The 17,275-nt window shown below is 35.9% G+C and overlaps 1 protein-coding gene across 1 annotated transcript in view; it reads right to left on the minus strand.

The window, feature by feature from the left end:
* The window catches only part of LOC128031013 (beta-chimaerin), a 47,484-nt gene that overhangs the window by 5,618 nt on the left and 24,591 nt on the right, over positions 1-17,275 (minus strand). The window contains exons 4-9 of the mRNA XM_052619184.1: positions 16,228-16,283; positions 16,003-16,034; positions 15,520-15,633; positions 14,682-14,952; positions 5,221-5,307; positions 2,560-2,644 (exon numbers count right to left, since the gene is read on the minus strand). Of these exons, the coding sequence (XP_052475144.1) occupies positions 2,560-2,644; positions 5,221-5,307; positions 14,682-14,952; positions 15,520-15,633; positions 16,003-16,034; positions 16,228-16,283 (645 nt within the window). The remainder of the gene's footprint in view (positions 1-2,559; positions 2,645-5,220; positions 5,308-14,681; positions 14,953-15,519; positions 15,634-16,002; positions 16,035-16,227; positions 16,284-17,275) is intronic.

The raw sequence follows: 17,275 nt of genomic DNA on the forward strand, positions 1-17,275 counted from the left end.
TGTAGTATTTATACTATTTGTTCTAGTAAATCAAAGTGTATGTATCACTGCAAGAAAGGTGAGATGAACAGTAAAAGAATATGTTTTCACACTAAAATCATATTTGTTTTTATTTCAAGCAATGTTTTTAAAACTACTTGTTCATTGTATATCAACTGATATTATTCTCAATATGCATAAAATATAAAATAATAATAATAATTAGTATAAGTACAAACAATGCTGTAAAAGTATTGTAAAGCATTTTCCATATTACTACTATGCTCATACTCAGGGTTTGATATTTGAAATAAAAAAATAAAAAAATAAAAAAATAATAATTTTTATATATAATAGTATTAAACCTCACCATGTGTTAATGTGCCCCACACAAGTTGTTCTATAGACATGAATTATACCTCAAATTATATGGCATAAGTGTTTGAACCATTATATATTGTTAACAGAATATATAAAGATCAGAGCATCATTAAACGTTTACATTTCACATAGTCCTCATATTTTCATCAGAAAATGTCAAATCTACTTAAAATTGCATTTGAAAGAGCTTTACTACCAGTGATGCAAAACTCTCTCTTTAACTCCACAATTTGAACATGTGAACAGGTTTTATGTCTCTTAACTAGTAAGAATCCTAGTTTTATACCCTGCTTTGACACTGGGACGGTGTGTGTATGTAGGGGAATGTGGTAGTAGGGTGGTCTGTCTTCTCTGTGTGTCTCCAGTAGCATGCACATGCCGTCCTACTATTCCTCATCCTCAGAAATGTCATTAATCACACTTTCTGTCAGTTTAACTGCCTGCATGGAGCCCTCCTTCACATCTCTGGGGCATTGAGACAAAAAAAAAAACAAGGAAGACAAAAAGACAAACTCTCTGTGTTCTTCCGTATGAGCCTGAGGACACATTCAACTCCGCTCGAATTCTCAATGTGTCTGATGACACTGGCTTGCCTGGGGGCCAGAGTGAAAGAGGAGAGGCTCCTGTGTGAAAACAAAAGGCTTGGATAATGGCCTGAATGGATGAGACCATTTACAGTGTGAAAAACCAACATTGAAGCCTTGTGACTGGACTGAGTTTATGTACTGAGTGTTTTGGGAAAGTGATGTCAAACAATAACCAGCTCCATGTTAACATGAGATCTGAGCAAAGCCCGTAATCATGGAATTAAGGTGGATTTGTTTATCTAGGCCACATCTAGGAACATCCTGTACTGAAAACGGTTAAGGATGCCTCACAAAACAAAACAAAACACTTAAGGGTGATACAAGATCACACTGTCAGGGTTTATTTTTGCAATAATAACTTTCTGCCTAATTATTACTTACTTAATGCCACAGCTAACATTAAATATTAATGAACAATACTTTTATGACACATATTATCTAGTTAATTAATAACGAGTGGGGCGGGGCCGAGAGCCGTGGGAACGGAGCGGTTAATGAGTGACACCTGCACCACTCACCAGTCTCGAGTCCCACGAAGGAGCTCTGGAAGGATAAAAGGAGGAGTAACAACAGTGAAAGACGAGAGAGGACCTTATTTTGTGTTTTGGTTCTGTTTGTGCGTGAGGGGCTTGTCGCGCTGTTTTGTGTTTATTTTGTTATTAAAGTTTCATGTGAATGTTCGCCTCCTTCTTTCCGACCTACAAACTGTTTTACAATTCTAATAATATTAGTATTAGTATAATATAGGTTCATTTCTATGTACAAATATTGTATTTTTTAAAAATATTAAAGTTGCATTTATAAATGAAATCCATAGATCATCAAAAAAAAAATATATATATCTTGACGTAAGGGTCATAGGAGTATTTTTGTTAACTATCCTTTTAACATTAGTTCATGTATTACGGTCAAACCTAAATGAACAATATAAAACAACAATAATAACAATAGTTTACTTATAAATTCACCTATATTCACCTGGATTCAAATTAATTCCTGCAAAAATTGTTAGTTCATGATACAATTTTTTTTGAACTACGGTTGAAGTTGAAGTTAAAGTTGAACTACGGTATATATTATAAAGCTATTGTTTAAATCATATACATCACTTCTACATAACAATCAATAAAGTGTCATATTTTGTCATACAGTACAGGTGTGTGTGTGCATCCATGGATCTTTTTAGATATGTTTATCTGTGTGATTGGAAGTGTAGCCTGATGCAATTGGCATTACTACAAGAAGACTGTCCTGCTTTACCTGGGTGTGCCTCTCTCACAGTACTCTATAGTGTACACACTATAAATAGTCAACACTCATCAGAAGGCACTCAACTGGTTTGGACCAGGTGTCATTGAGGAATGCAAAATTCCCACACATCAGCATACTAGTTAAAGCCTTTATTGTCCCAGGTATCACTTTCAGTATTTAGCCTCGGGTTGCCACTGCACGTTGGAAAAGTTCTACAGCCAATTAGGCATTGTTCCCAGAATGGCACGATAAATTATCTGGACCCTAAGCAGCCTTTGGATTGTAATTTGATATGAATTATGCTCCTTGGCTGGTGCCATAATTCTGATGCACACTTTATTTGAGATTGGTGGAGGGTTACCTGAGCAACGGACGCCCTGGGCGATAAGACCCCACATGAAGTTTGCACAGTATTCACACCAGTGTGGCCCTCTGAAGGTGTGCACCTACAACAAAGACAAAGCAGTCATTGTGAGTCAAACACACACTGAAAACACACATACATTCACACATATTAGTCCAGTGATTCATTCATCTCTACATTTTCATTTCCAGCTAAAGCTCATAATGAAAGTTCCACAGAACTCGAATGATTATATTTCCAGAGTATCTCTCACTTGGACTAGACAAACATACAGACCGGACAAAAGCATTGGACTTCACATTCATAGCTGTATTTTGTGGGAAAGAACCGCTGGCATTATTATTTCAACAAATTTGGCAGTTACCATCACTGTCCAACATTGTTTAAGTTTAGTATTCTATCTATTCTATTTAAATTGAATTTCAGTTTGCCACCTTCCCTCAGAAAAAAAAGCACAACATACAAAAACATAAACAAAACAAACAACTAAATATAAAAACTAAAATCTAAACAAAACACAAAACATCAAATTCAATTTTGATTTTCCCAGAAAAGACATTCAATTTGCCACTTGCCTCAGGAAATTCTAAACAAAATATAAAGAAAAACAAAACAAAATAAAATAAAAAAACAAAATAAATAAAACCAAATAAACAAATCACAAATATTAAATAAAACAATTCACAGTACAATGATCAAAGAAGTTTCAGGAAATGACCTGAAAATGTGACTAAAGTTATTAAAACTTTGTTTTTGTCTGTCATCATGGAACCATCACCATGGCAAAGTGTTTGTACACTACACTAGCTCTTGGGTCATAGCTCCAAAATTGTATTTAAACTGACTCATGACTTGATGTGGGAAACCACAGCCAGTGACGAGTGAAGCTATTGATTGAACTTCTGTGAAGTGTCATCTCCACCTTCTCTGTCAAACCATCAGAGAGCAACCAAGCACTCAAGGGTCAGTCTGATGGCAGGAAGAACTTCAGAGACAAAACTGCTCCTACCCAAAGTCCTGAGGAAATAATCAAGCCGAGGTAAAGGCTAGGGGGTTGTACCAAAATAATGTAGATAGGTTGGACCCCCTGTGATGACAGCCCTGATTTTTAGAATGATGATTCACGTGAGTCAGATTACATGTTTGCGAGGGGAAATTACTGTGTCTGGCATCTGTTACCAAGCTGCTGGAAATCAGACGCAAAGCATGTTCCCATGCACACCCTTGTGCTGCCAAAACACATGAGTTTTGGAACAAAGCCCAAGTGTGTGAATGCTGAAACTGAATTATCATAATGAGAGTACTTTTCATCTTAGTCTAGAACTACTGTAGCCGCTGTTCCAGAATCAAGCTGGAATGTCACCTTATAAGTGACTGATCTGTACCCTAGATAGGGCAAAAATGTTGCATCTTAAATAAATAGCACTCAATACACATAGCAATATGCAGTAGGCAGTTTGTTTGAGTTTTATTGAATGTTTTATATTTTATTGTATTTATTTTAGTGTAGTTTATTACATTAGTTTTATTTTATTTGGGTAAAAGTCGGGTGTAGTTTTATTTTGTTTAACTTTTTTTAAGCAATTACATTTCATTTGATTACTTTTAGTATCAAAATAATTATTTTGATAATAATAATTATTATTATAAAGTATTTACAATCAATAATAAATATTTTTCTAGTTTTGTCTGTCATCTTGAATTTACTTTTTCTACAAGCTTGTAACAGCACATTCTGGGATGTATAATGTTTTGATGGATACATCTGGCCAAATATGATATTTAATTTAAAAATTATAATGTTTATTTTATTTTGTACATTTTATTTTATTTCTTAACAATTCATTCAATCATTTATTGTTTACCTTTAGTATCCAAATAATTATGATGCTTTTTAGATTTGTCCAAAACAAAATATCTCATGAGCCAGCATAAATTACATTCCCTTTGCATTGGGAACGCACCACTGATACTTTAAAGCGCTACCTACTGAGTGAGCTCACTAGGTTTTGGAACACAGCCTCTGTAAGAACTCTCATGTGGGAGTTGATACTGAACAATCCATGATGCTCTCATGACTGCTGGTGACATAATGAGGAAGCTTTCAAAGAGACACGCTGATTTTTCTGTTTTGCTCTTTCTGAGTTTAAAAAGGAAGCCAGATGATGGCACACTGTGTTCATTCTCAGTCTCAGTCATTTTTCAGAAGCTGAAAAGGCATGAAATAGGAGAGGCCATTGAGCAGCTCGGCAGCAAGAGGCTATTGATTTGTGTGATCAATCCAATCAGTCAATAGTGCTGTTAATGGTTTAAAAGCCTAGTCAATTAGGCTCATATGATAGATTTACGCTTATTGACACAAGGCTCATGGTATGTGTACTGTGCATTTAAATGCTGTCAGCACATAAACATTTGTATGAAGCAACAGTTTCAAACAACCTTATGTTAATGCCAAATATATATATGCACAAGGCTCCACAAAATATCTTCAGTATGCTCAATATTAACATCATATAGATTAACATGTATTAATAAAGAAAAATCTGATCTACATATATATATATATATATATTTTTTTTTTTTTTTTAATAGACCCCAAATGTTGGTGTAATTACCATAATTTCAGCATGATATAAACATAACACAAACAGCACCCACCTTAAAGTTGTGGATCTTCTCATAGTGGCAGTGTTTCTCCGGTCTGTCCCTGATTGTGGCCCGTCTGCTCAGTGGTGACGAGTTGATCTGTGAACAAGCCAAAATCTTTAGAGGCTTCCAGAGGAAGGCACACTTACTGCCCAGATTCACCCCCAGAGCTAACGCCAACAGCTCCTGGTGCTTACAGTCCTTCTGCTTGGCTTTGTGAGGGGCTAATTCACCCTTCGCTGACCCCTTAGTGCCAACAACCTGGGCCCTGGGCCTCGGACAAGCCTGCATCCCCTCTGTAGAGGAAAATAGGGAATAATGTGGAAAGGGGGACAAGTCCTCCACTCCTTGGTGATCTGGGTCGAATGAGAAGGGGGCAGCCTGGTCCTGCATGGGCAGGGCTGGGGGTGGGAGGTATGGTGGGTGGGCTGCCTGGGGGCAGGAGTGTGTCTCACACAATAGCATACATTCAGCACTCAGAGAGAATGGCCATGCGAGAGAGGGAGAGATGGAGTGACTGTGTTAGTCTTGTAAATACATCTCAGCAGGTTTTTGCAGTGGGATCAATGGAATCCAGAACACAGCGCTTCCAGACACGATTCCACCGCAGTTCCCTTGAGCGAAGATAATTCTGCGACTAAGAACCAAAGAGCAAGGCTTTATAAGACCTAAAATCAGAGATTTAATCTGAGAAGAGTAGGTTCTCTCTTAGTATTTTTCAGGTCTAGCACTGGTTTAGCCTTCTAGTCTCTACACTTCTGATTGTAACAAATCAGATCAGGATTGAAGCAGATTTACAATCCTTTTCCGGCATCACGGGATAATCCTATAGTGCCGGAATCACTTGTTTCAGGATTCAGACTTTCTTCGACCCCTTTTAAGCCTGGTCTTTCGATCCATTTCGGGTGATGTAATCAAAAGTGGATAGCGAAAAACACAAATGTAACCAGGGTGCAAATTATTACTCAAACGCCCCTAAAGAGACACGTTGATTTGATCTTAAAAGTTTTGCAGGCAAACACAAAGTTTCTTGGGGGAAAGCATACTTTAGCAAAAGAACACAAAAGATTTGAAATATAACGTTTCCTCATATCTCATATTTTTTTCCACCACCATGTCCCCTTGAGGGTCTCCATACAAACCACACTTGAAGGTACACAAAAAACTTTGTAGATTGGTTTCCTTAGATTTTTTTTATTTATTTAGCATTTTCTCAAATAATTACAAAGAAACAGAAATTAGAGATCACATTTTTATGTAGAAAGACTGAGATGGTATTTCCATTGCACAAAAACTTCTTTAAAGCGGAAAAAGGGTTATTTAAATCATTATAATATTCTTCATATCATGGTTCTTTCGAGAAATTATCATTGAAATGTACTTAGGGGAACCATAAATGATTTTATGTAGCATCACAAAAAAAAAAAATATATATATGTAATAATAATAATAATAATAATAATAATAATAATAATAATAATAATAATAATAATATATATATATATATATACATATATATATATATATATATATATATATATATATATATATATATACATATATATATATACATATATATATATATATGACTCATGCTCGGGATGGGGGACAGTGACCCCTCTCAGCAGGAGGCTGATGCCGAATCCAGCAACACTGTCTGGGTATTTGCTGAAGCATCCTGTCGAACACACATCAGACTTCCTAGCAGAACTGATGGAGCAGAATGTGTGAATGCTGAAGATGAAGAAAATCAGCCTGGCTACAGCTCACATATTCAAGATATGCCACATTCAGAGACATGATGTTCTTGATTTCCCAGAAAAGTCAGGCGCAGGTGAGCGGCAGTCTGTCAGGGTTGTGTTTACTAAAAGTATGAGCATTGCTAAAAAAGTGCTGGTGTGGTTTTTATTGCTGCTGACCTCCACTCCACTGTGACACATTTTTGTGTGCTGGGGGTACAGGGCAGTTAACATGTGCTCCACTGGTCGACTAATATGTACAATTAACTATTAACAAGTACTAAAAGTATTAAAATTAACACAATCGAGGACGGCATTGGTTTATTTGAATAAAATAAGGTTTTAATTCAAATATAAAAACCACAACAACTAAAATCCAATGGTGAATTAGCCCGTTAGCGTAAAAAATACCTACACTTCAGCATACTTAAAAAAAGAGTATATTTAATTTAAATAATATACTTCAAAACAATATATATTTTTAGCCCAATTAAGTACTTAAGTACAACTATATATGTAATTTCATAGTTACTTCTTTTGCATTTGAAATGTTTATTAAATTCTTCTTCCAAAAGTAATGACAAGCATTTCACAATAAACTAAATTTTACTTTAATGTAATTTTAGTTGCATGTCATTTGTAATCACACATTCGTAATTTGCAGTCGCTATTTACAACATTAACACACTGCAGTTAAAATTATTTAAAAAAAGTATTTTATATGTGCTTTGACATGTTAGTCAACACACACAACTAAGTGTACTTCTTAAAAAATGTGACGAAAGATTACGGTTGCAAAATGTAGAATATATTATGGCTAATTCAAAACAGCATAGACGACCAACATCCAGTTCAGAAAGCCTAAACTGCAACACCAGCACTAAAGGGAAAACAGTGTCTGAGAGTCACACTTTTAAGCTGTACACTCAAAAGAAAGATAAAGGGATTCTGGGGAGTGATAAAAGGGAAGAGGGAGACGGGGAGCAAAGACAGTGTGAGTGCATGAGCAAGACTTGCACTTTTTGTCCTAAGGCAGATGGCTTCTTGTCTCCTATCGAAAGAGGCGCAAAAGCAAAACACAAAAGAGAGACAATAAGACCTAGTCTCTTTTTAGAGACCACTGTATTGACAGAAGAGACCCCCACAGCTGAGAAGACAGACAGAAGTAGGGCACATAATGTGTGAACAGTGCAGAACCACATCCTATGTGAATGTGCTATATTCATTTAATACACTATTCAGTTCATTTAAAATACTGTCAGCACAGCAGGACATTTAAGGACATTCAAGTACAAAAATTGCACTTTGTCAAACTGGCCAAACAGAGAACTTGACTGGAAGAGACATTATTATGACTTATAAACAATACAACTGCAAGAAAGTTAAAAAACGGATAATTCCAATCCTTCATCTTAAAAGCTGCACTGCTGGAATATAATGTAAACAACAATGATAAATCACTGCAAAGCACTAATTCTAATAACTCTGATTCATCAGCAGTGAGTGGTTTTAGATGGATCTTGTCAGGCCAGCAGAACACTCAAGCGATAAGTGTTATTAGAGGACGACAGGCACTTGAACTCTGAGCTATGCAGGTAACCAGACAGGTAAGGTGAATGTTTCATTCAGACGAACACACAAGAAGACTGCCGTCATTAAAAGACACTCCCCATTTCTGCTCCCTAAATGTGACCAGCAAATGCTCAGACACTCAAGTACTGTGAATCAAAATCGAAAGTCTCTTCTGCTCACCACAGCTGCATTTATTTGATCAGAAATACAGAAAAAAAACAGTCATATTGTAAAATATTATTGCAATTTAAAATAATGGGATTCTTTGATGAATTAAATTTTAAAAAAGAACAGCATTTATTCAAAATAGAAATCTTGTGCAACAATAAACGTCAAAAGTTGTTGTTTTTTTCTTTTTTTTTCTTTTAAAAAAATGAATGCTTTTATTCAGCAAGGATATATTATAAATTGACAAAATGAGAAAATAAAGACTTATATTGTTACAAAGATTTCTTTCAAAATAAACACTGTTCTCTTTAAGTATATTCATCACAGCTTCCAAAAACAAATATATATATAGAGGCCTGTGCGATATGGAAAAAAAAAAATCACGATTTCTTGATAAATTTTGCGATTTCGATTTTAATCAAGATTTTGACAAACAAAGACATGCTTCACAGTCATAAATGCATTCAGTATAAATTTGAAACATATTTCCAAAAGCAAAGCAATGAGAGCTTTATCAAAAAGCTGTAACATGTCTCTAGAACAGACATAAGTCAAAATAATCACCAAGTAAAGATGTCAAACAAAATGTCTAGACATATGGCAAAAATGTCCCGGGATTTTTATTTGTATTTTTTTTTGCCATGCATTGGTCATAGTGCTCATTGTAGCGGTGCCTCAGGTGTTGAAATACACTTATTGCCCAAGGTTCATGTGTACGCGGTTCAGAAGCAGCAGTGAGAGCGCGTTATTGTAACGTGAAAGCACATTAAAATAATGCACGAGCACGAATCTCTCTGCTCGCACACAGATTTCCTTTGCTCTGTTACAAAACCAGACGTGTGTGCTCAGATACATGCTGCATGCTTGGGCGGAGAGAGTGTGCGCACTTAAAACGTCTCTCCTCTCCTTCAACCTGTGTCTTGTAAACTCACAACTCTCAACTTCTCACAACTCACTGTTCTCGCACTCCACTTAGGCGCGCTGCATCCTGATTGGTTCAGATAACATACTGCGAGAGGTCTGGGCTGCGGAAAATCGTGCTATAATACGATTTAGAAATCGTGCATGCTCGAATCGTGATTTTATTACGATTACAATTAATCGCACAGCCCTAATACATATAAGAAGCACAACTGCTTCCAACATTGTTAGTTATCAGCATATTAGAATCATATTAGAAACCATTATTTCAAATGGTAATGTTACTATTTTATTTCTTCTGTATTCTGGTCAAATAAATGCAGAAAGGCTGTTCTATAAAGACAGTCTGGCGCTTCTGACTCACAGCCTGTAAGTACGTTTTCGTATTTAAAGAATTTGCCACTCATGATTCAAACGTGAGTTTTGAGCAGTGTAGAGTAGTGCTTGTTGTTTGTCGTTTCTCCGATTACAAATGCAGATCAATAAAAAAAAAAGAAAAGATCATGAAAGAATATTGGAGCTCTGATGAGTGAAAAAGAAAGAATGCTGAAGAGGAAGAAAAACAACCTGGTGCTAGGGAAACAGGTCAATTTAGCTCAAAGGGAATCATTTAATAATTTAAAGGGAATTTGAACAGAATCACTGTTTCACGGCTGATCACTGCGATTCACTGAACGAGCCGTTTAACATCAAATCTGCGCTGGATACTAATATCCAAACTATAGTGAAACACTATCAATTAGCACAGTGACAAGATCGGCAGTTTAAGACATTAACTTATAAGCACAAAACACAAGATACTTCTCTTTTCAATAAGAATAAGGTTTTATTAGATCAATCTAAGACATATAAACTAATCTAACACATAAACGCACGCACTCACACATTCACACAAGTTGCAGGAAGATCGAAAGTTAGGGAAAGATGAGTTTAAGAGAATGGAAATATGGAATCCCAAGTTTACAGCAATACGTTAAATTGCATAAACATGAACAACCATCAATCACGTAATTAGCGCTCGCATTGAGTTCCTCAATGAGGTTAAAATTATATTAGATACACCAGTAAAGGTCACAGTCTGGAGGTAAAGTTACTTGCATCTCCTGTGAAGAAGGAGCCTCGGTGAAAGGGCTATTCCGAGGTCGTTGATTGGCTGGAAGTACAGTCTCTGAAGTGACGTCTTGGGAAGCTCGTGGTTGTTGGGCATTGGCTGAAAGTGCAGAATCGTGTGGGCTGGTTGAAGTTTCAACGGACTTTACAAAACTTAACTCAGAACACGAAACTCTCAAACGGAAAAGAAAAGAAATAAAGTTTGAGAGACTAGGTTGTGTTCCTTCTCATCGTGGCATAGTAGCAGCAGGCAGGCACGCTGGAACCGCGCTCAAAGAACAATGATGACTAACCGCATGGCTAGATGCTACAAGCTAGCCGAAGCATAGCTAGAGACTAGAAACTGGGATGACTGATAGCACAAGCAATGCTAGAACTAAAAGCCGACATGGCTAATAGCAGCAGCTAGGAACTAAAAGCAAAATTTCATGGTGTCCAAAGTATTTAAACTTCCCTGTTGGCCACACCTCAAATGTTGCCTTGACCAATCAGATATGGTCTTGGCTCGGGGGTATCATAAATCATTTGTTTATCTTACCAAGCATGTGGTTCCTGCCTCACAGGGTCTAATTTTGGACATGATTCCTATAACACGATTATGATATATTTTACAAATAAATGATTGTCAGGACAATATCAAGCAAGAAAATTTGATTATATCAATACTAGACATGATTATGTATCCTATAGTTATCAAAAGACATACACAATAAGTGATTATACATGATAGTCAAATGTGTGGGTTACACATAAATGAATATGGAGTTAAGCAATGGAATGATTCATTTATAAGTCTTTTTTGAGTTCATTCTGGTCCATATATATATACAAAAAGCAGTTTCTTTGCCATTCTCTGTCAGAGGGATGTTCTGTGAAGACAGAGGTTTAAAGCCCTTCCCCCCTTAGGAATTTCAGTCTGGTTCTGCTAGGTGGGGGGGGGGGGGGGGTTGAGTCAATGGGAGTTGTGCAGTACTCTCATGGGTTTCCATGTGATGTCCAGCGTTGCATTTCAATTATGAACAACAAATTTGACAATCTCTTCTTCGAATTGAAATTGTAAATAATTGCTCTAGTGGTGTTAATGTTGAAAGCTGTTGTGTGAACAAGTTGGTTGGTAATCTGCTTGGTTCTTGTGGCACTAGAACTGATTTATGACTTCCTGAGGAATTCAGCTCATGTTTCAATGCACACAGCTCTGATAGACTCTTTAATTTGTCTGGTTCGACTCATTTCTGCTACACTGGCTATGCAGGTTTTATGTTAACATGGCGTGATACGCAACGCGTCATGTAAAAAGACAGTATAAGTCATTATAATCAGTAATTATGTCCCAACTGGATGCTACAAATGCCTCATTTATAATTGGTTTTAATGTTTTTTGTCTGGTCGCGCCGGCATCACGGTATGGTGGGGGGGCGTAACTTTGCATCACACGCTTGAGGTATTGGGCCAATCACATCACACTAGATAGCTGGCCAATCATCACACACCTCGCTTCTCAGAACGATGAGCTTTTTGAAAATCGACACGTTTCAGAAAGGCGGAGAACATAAGAGAAACAATAATGTACAGTATGTGGAAAATAATGTTTTTTTTTACCTTAAAGTCTTGAAAGTGAAATTGTTGTGACATACAGGAATTCGTGTCTGCATTTAACCCATCCAAAGTGCACACACACACACATACACACCCCATGAACACACACCCAGAGCAGTGGGCAGCCATTTATGCTGCGGCGCCCGGGGAGCAGTTGGGGGTTCAGTGCCTTAATCAAGGGCACCTCAGTCGTGGTATTGAAGGTGGAGAGAGCGCTGTACATTCTCTCCCATCACCCACAATTCCTGGAACTCACAACCTTTGGATTACAAGTCCAAATCTCTAACCATTAGGCAACAACTTCCCTAAACTGCATAAACACATTTTATGACACCAAATACAAAAAATAATGTTGTTTTTAGCAACGTCATATGACCCCTTTAAAACACAGTTGATTGTTAACTATAACAAAACCTAAAACTATTCAAAATTGTTTGTCATACTTATAAAATATATATAAATAAATAAATAATGAAACACTAAATAAATTACTGAAAATAAGTTGAAGTACTAAAATAACTAAAACTAAAATGAAAAAAAAAACAGAAACATAACAAAATTGCTAAAACTTAAACTAAAATGTAAACTATAAAAATATTAATAAATACTACAATAGTAAATAAATAATACTAAAATAACTCTGATAAAGATGTTTATAGTGTGTTGATTCTAGTAAGTGTGCAAGAATTGCAGCCACACTGTAACAAAGTACCAATATATATCAGCCAATATTAAAATTATAACTGCACAGATATTATCATAAATCACAGCACTACAGTCAGAGAATACCTAAATGGCAGATTCACTGAGATTGTGAATTTTAGTTTTGTCATTTTATCTTCATTGTGCCAGATGACAAAAATGTTTTCTGGATTAGGCTGCGGGAAATGTTCCAGAACATTATGTGTGCTGTGAGACCAGATTAAAGAATGTGAAAATTTTGGATTTCTGATGATTTAAATTTCTAAAGGCACACAAAAAAGAATGAATGTCGATATTCAGAATAAACATACAATCAAAATGTTATGTTGATGATCTTTTTACGTTGTAAATTTAACGGCTTTTAAATTTTCAATTGCAAGTATTGTTTGTAGCAGGGTTGACTCAGAAAAAAGCTTAAGGTTTTAATAGGTGTTCTTTCTACAATAAACTTGCATCACAGTGTGTGAGACATAAGAGAAAAAAATCTGGTAAAGTGTAAACAAATACTGGGCAGCAAAGAAAGCAGATCTTTTGAAGTATATTTACAAATCCATATTCACAGTTTGTTGAGACTGCCCCCTAGTGGACACTGAACAAACCCTTAAGATGAAAAAAAGTTTCTTTTAGAATTAATTTATATTCATTCAAATCATTAGTCATCGCATTAAACATTCTCTGTCTGGTGTCTGCAACAAAAACAAATATGCCCTATGTAAACAAGATTCTGGGTGATAAACAAACTACACTTCCTTTGACTAACTCACAAATGTTTAATGATCGCTTATGTTTATTATCGCTTATGAGCCATTTCACCTCAAGAATGAGGCAACAGAATTCATAAAGAGGTAACGGTGGACCTGACGGATTTGATCAAACTCTCCCGTCAGTGAACCAGACAGTGCGTCTGATGGATGACAGAGGAGACAACACATTCATGGCATTATCTTTTATCGAAGATGCACATCGTGATACTGAAACACTCTCACACTCTTCTAATCTAACAAAAAAGCACACAAGGAATCTTTCTTTTATGTCAATAATATATAAATAAATAATAATAAATAAATATATAAACCTACATGAATGGACGGGTTGCTTGTGTTTACTATTAGCAAGAAAACCTCAATAACATTTACAGTATGGGCACATAATGATGCAGTGCCGATGGCTATGTCTTGGTTTCACTGTGCAAAGAGACAGAAATGTCATAGCATTTAAGATGAACTCTCTCATTGAATTCTGCTTGTATATCATAAACCCAAATACCAAATATGGCTAAAATAAAGGAACTAAAACTGAATTTACAGCATTACTGTTAGTTAGTGCTAAAAGGAGCAATAACATCATAAAAAAACTACCAAATGTATCCCAAGTTTCCCAATTAGCCTACAATATATACAACAAAAAAGAAACAAAGGTCATAAAACGTAGCCCTGAGGGACTCCACAAAAAAACTAAACATTTTTATGACTTATTTCAACAAAAACTGTCACAAATTGTTTTATCACCATTATTTAGCATAAGTGACCATGGCTTAATTAGAATGTCTATTGATTTTGCAGTATATCCTTAAGTCAGTGATCATACATCACTGACACTGTAGGTTGTAACCTAGTAACAGGTTAAGAACATTATCATCTATATATGAAGCGGTAAGCACCTCACCTTTTCATCCTGCTTGAAAGTAACTTTTTTGGCCTCAGAGCGGGTCCGGTTGAGTCTGTGAGTGATTTTGTCTCTCAGGAAAGAGGTGTAGCCCAGATGCTGGTAGATAGGGTTTGTGGTCATCTTGGCGATGTATTCTGCTGCCTTTGTCTCAATATAGAGAGTAATGAGGCCGTCTGTAACCAGATCATGAACTGACTCGAAATGTTTCTCTCCCACAAAGTGCCTTCCATCATAGAAGAGTCGGTAGTTCAAAGTCTGACCACCAAATCTGAGAGACAGACAAGCAGTATTGCGTATTATATTACTATGTATTATTTTACATTGTAAAAGGAAATTAAGACTTTTTGTATGTATTGAAATGATCAAAGGTGACAGTAAAATATGTTTAAATTGTAACAAAAAACTCCTATTTCAAATAATTGTTGTTCTTATGAACATTCTATTAATTAAAGAATTATAAAATAAAAATATATCACACTTTCCACCAAAATATTATTCAGCACAATTTTTTTCAACTGATGGATCACTGAAAACTGGAGCAATGGCTGCTGAAAATTCAGCCTGGACAAGAATAAATTACATTTCAAAATAAAAATAGATAATTATTTAAATAGTAATTTTATTTCGCAGTGGTATTGATTTACTGTATTTCTGATCATATAAACGTAGTCTTGGTGAGCATAAACTTTGCGACCCCAAACTTTTGAAAAGTAATAATATAAAGAATTGTAAAAATATAAAGTAAAATATCAAATAAAAAGAAACCGATAGATGGACAGATGAATGGCTGCATGAACATACAGAGAAAAGGAGAAGTAGAATAGATGGCGTGTACCTCAAAGCAAGTGTATATGTTCCTGGTTGTCTCTGACTCTCTCTGATGAGGTAAGCACCTTCTGTCCCAGCAAGCAGTTCATCTGCACGCTCTCTGGAAATCAGACCATGGAACCTGTACACAGACACCGTCATTATCATACACACACACACACACACACACACACAGACTTTCTCTCATGCTTATATAATCACACACACACATACACACACACACACACACACATTCTTACTCTACTGACACAACATAAATCACTATTTTGCTCTCTCCCTCATGCTATTTCATATTTGCACCCTCACGCATCACTACACAAAATCAATATGCACCACCCCTCATAAGAGTCTTAAATAATAAAGTCACTAAATTTGGCATACATTCTTGAAGAAAGGGGGTAAAAAGTAAAAAGCTGGATACCAGAAGTAATATGAGGAATAGTGATGCTGCTTTGCTTCCAAAACACCACCAATAAAGTTAAACACTTACTCTCTTCCATAGTATTTAGGTCTGCTTTCCATCTGCAAGTCACGGAGAACAAGGTAAGAGAGAGAAGAGACAGTTTTCAACACAAATCACTCAAGAATTTGTGAACAGGGAGACTGTCTAAACATCTGCTCCAGTGTTTAGTAAAAGCTATGCAGATTGAATTGAATCAATATGAGTCATGTTTGATAAACCTTGGGAGTTTTTACACACATTTTCTGTACTTACCTCCTGAGGACAAGTGATCCTCTTTGGTCTTGGTGCTTCCTGCTGTAGCTGGTACACTAATGAAAAAAAAAGTATATATATAAATATATGTAGTGTGTTTTTTTTTTTTCTTGCTGTGGTATGATAGGATACTGTATATATATACAGCATGTTAAAACAGCATTCTCTGTTAGACATTAATCCATAAGGACTGAGCTTGAGGACACACACCCACTCACACTTGCTGTCAGACTAAGCTACAACGCATTATAAAAGTGGATTGGGTAATATTGGTAAAGCTATTGAAAAATGAACACTGTGCAAGAGGCAAACAGATAAATCAACACCAACAGCTGGTCGGTATGGGAATGGCGTACATGAAGTTCCAGTCTTCAGCTCAGGGGGTATAAGCTCAGATGTTTTGATTGTGCCTGTTTGTTTGAAAATGTAGCACAGAGAATGGAGGTTAATACCAGGAATTCCTCAGGTTATCCTCTCCTGAATAATCAGATTGCACAGGCAAGGTAAATTTGCAGTCAGTTAAAAGCAATTTATACCTGAACAGCTAAGTTAAGGCTGCTCAGTGCCTGCTAAAAATTCAGTGTTAAAGCACAATGCTGCATAAAAGCTAGACTAAATTATGCCAGCTCAGACTTACTTCAGCCCCAAGTATCAAAGTAAGTTTTAAGCCACCTCTGAGCAACATTAAACAGTCTGTGTAAATGCCCCTTCAAGCATTTTCTCTTTAATGAGAAACGTATTAAAATTCTGAACAAAAATACTTTTCAATTTTTGTTATTATTGGGGTGCAGAGACGTACAGTAAAAAATAAATAAATAAATAATAATAATTACAACTTTTTGTTTGTTTGTTTATCTGTTATTATTATTTCTTAGGGAAAAATATATATATATTATAACAAAACTGCTTCAATGCTTATTATGTTTTTTTTTTCCACCAAAGCAAAGTCATATGGTGCAACAAACATGCAGGAACAAAAACCTTAAAATCTAAAATAACATCATTAGAGAGGCTTTTTAAAATATATATATTTTTTAATTTACTATAT

This window comes from Carassius gibelio, chromosome A16, assembly GCF_023724105.1.
Source record: "Carassius gibelio isolate Cgi1373 ecotype wild population from Czech Republic chromosome A16, carGib1.2-hapl.c, whole genome shotgun sequence".
Taxonomy (NCBI): Eukaryota; Metazoa; Chordata; class Actinopteri; order Cypriniformes; family Cyprinidae; genus Carassius; species Carassius gibelio.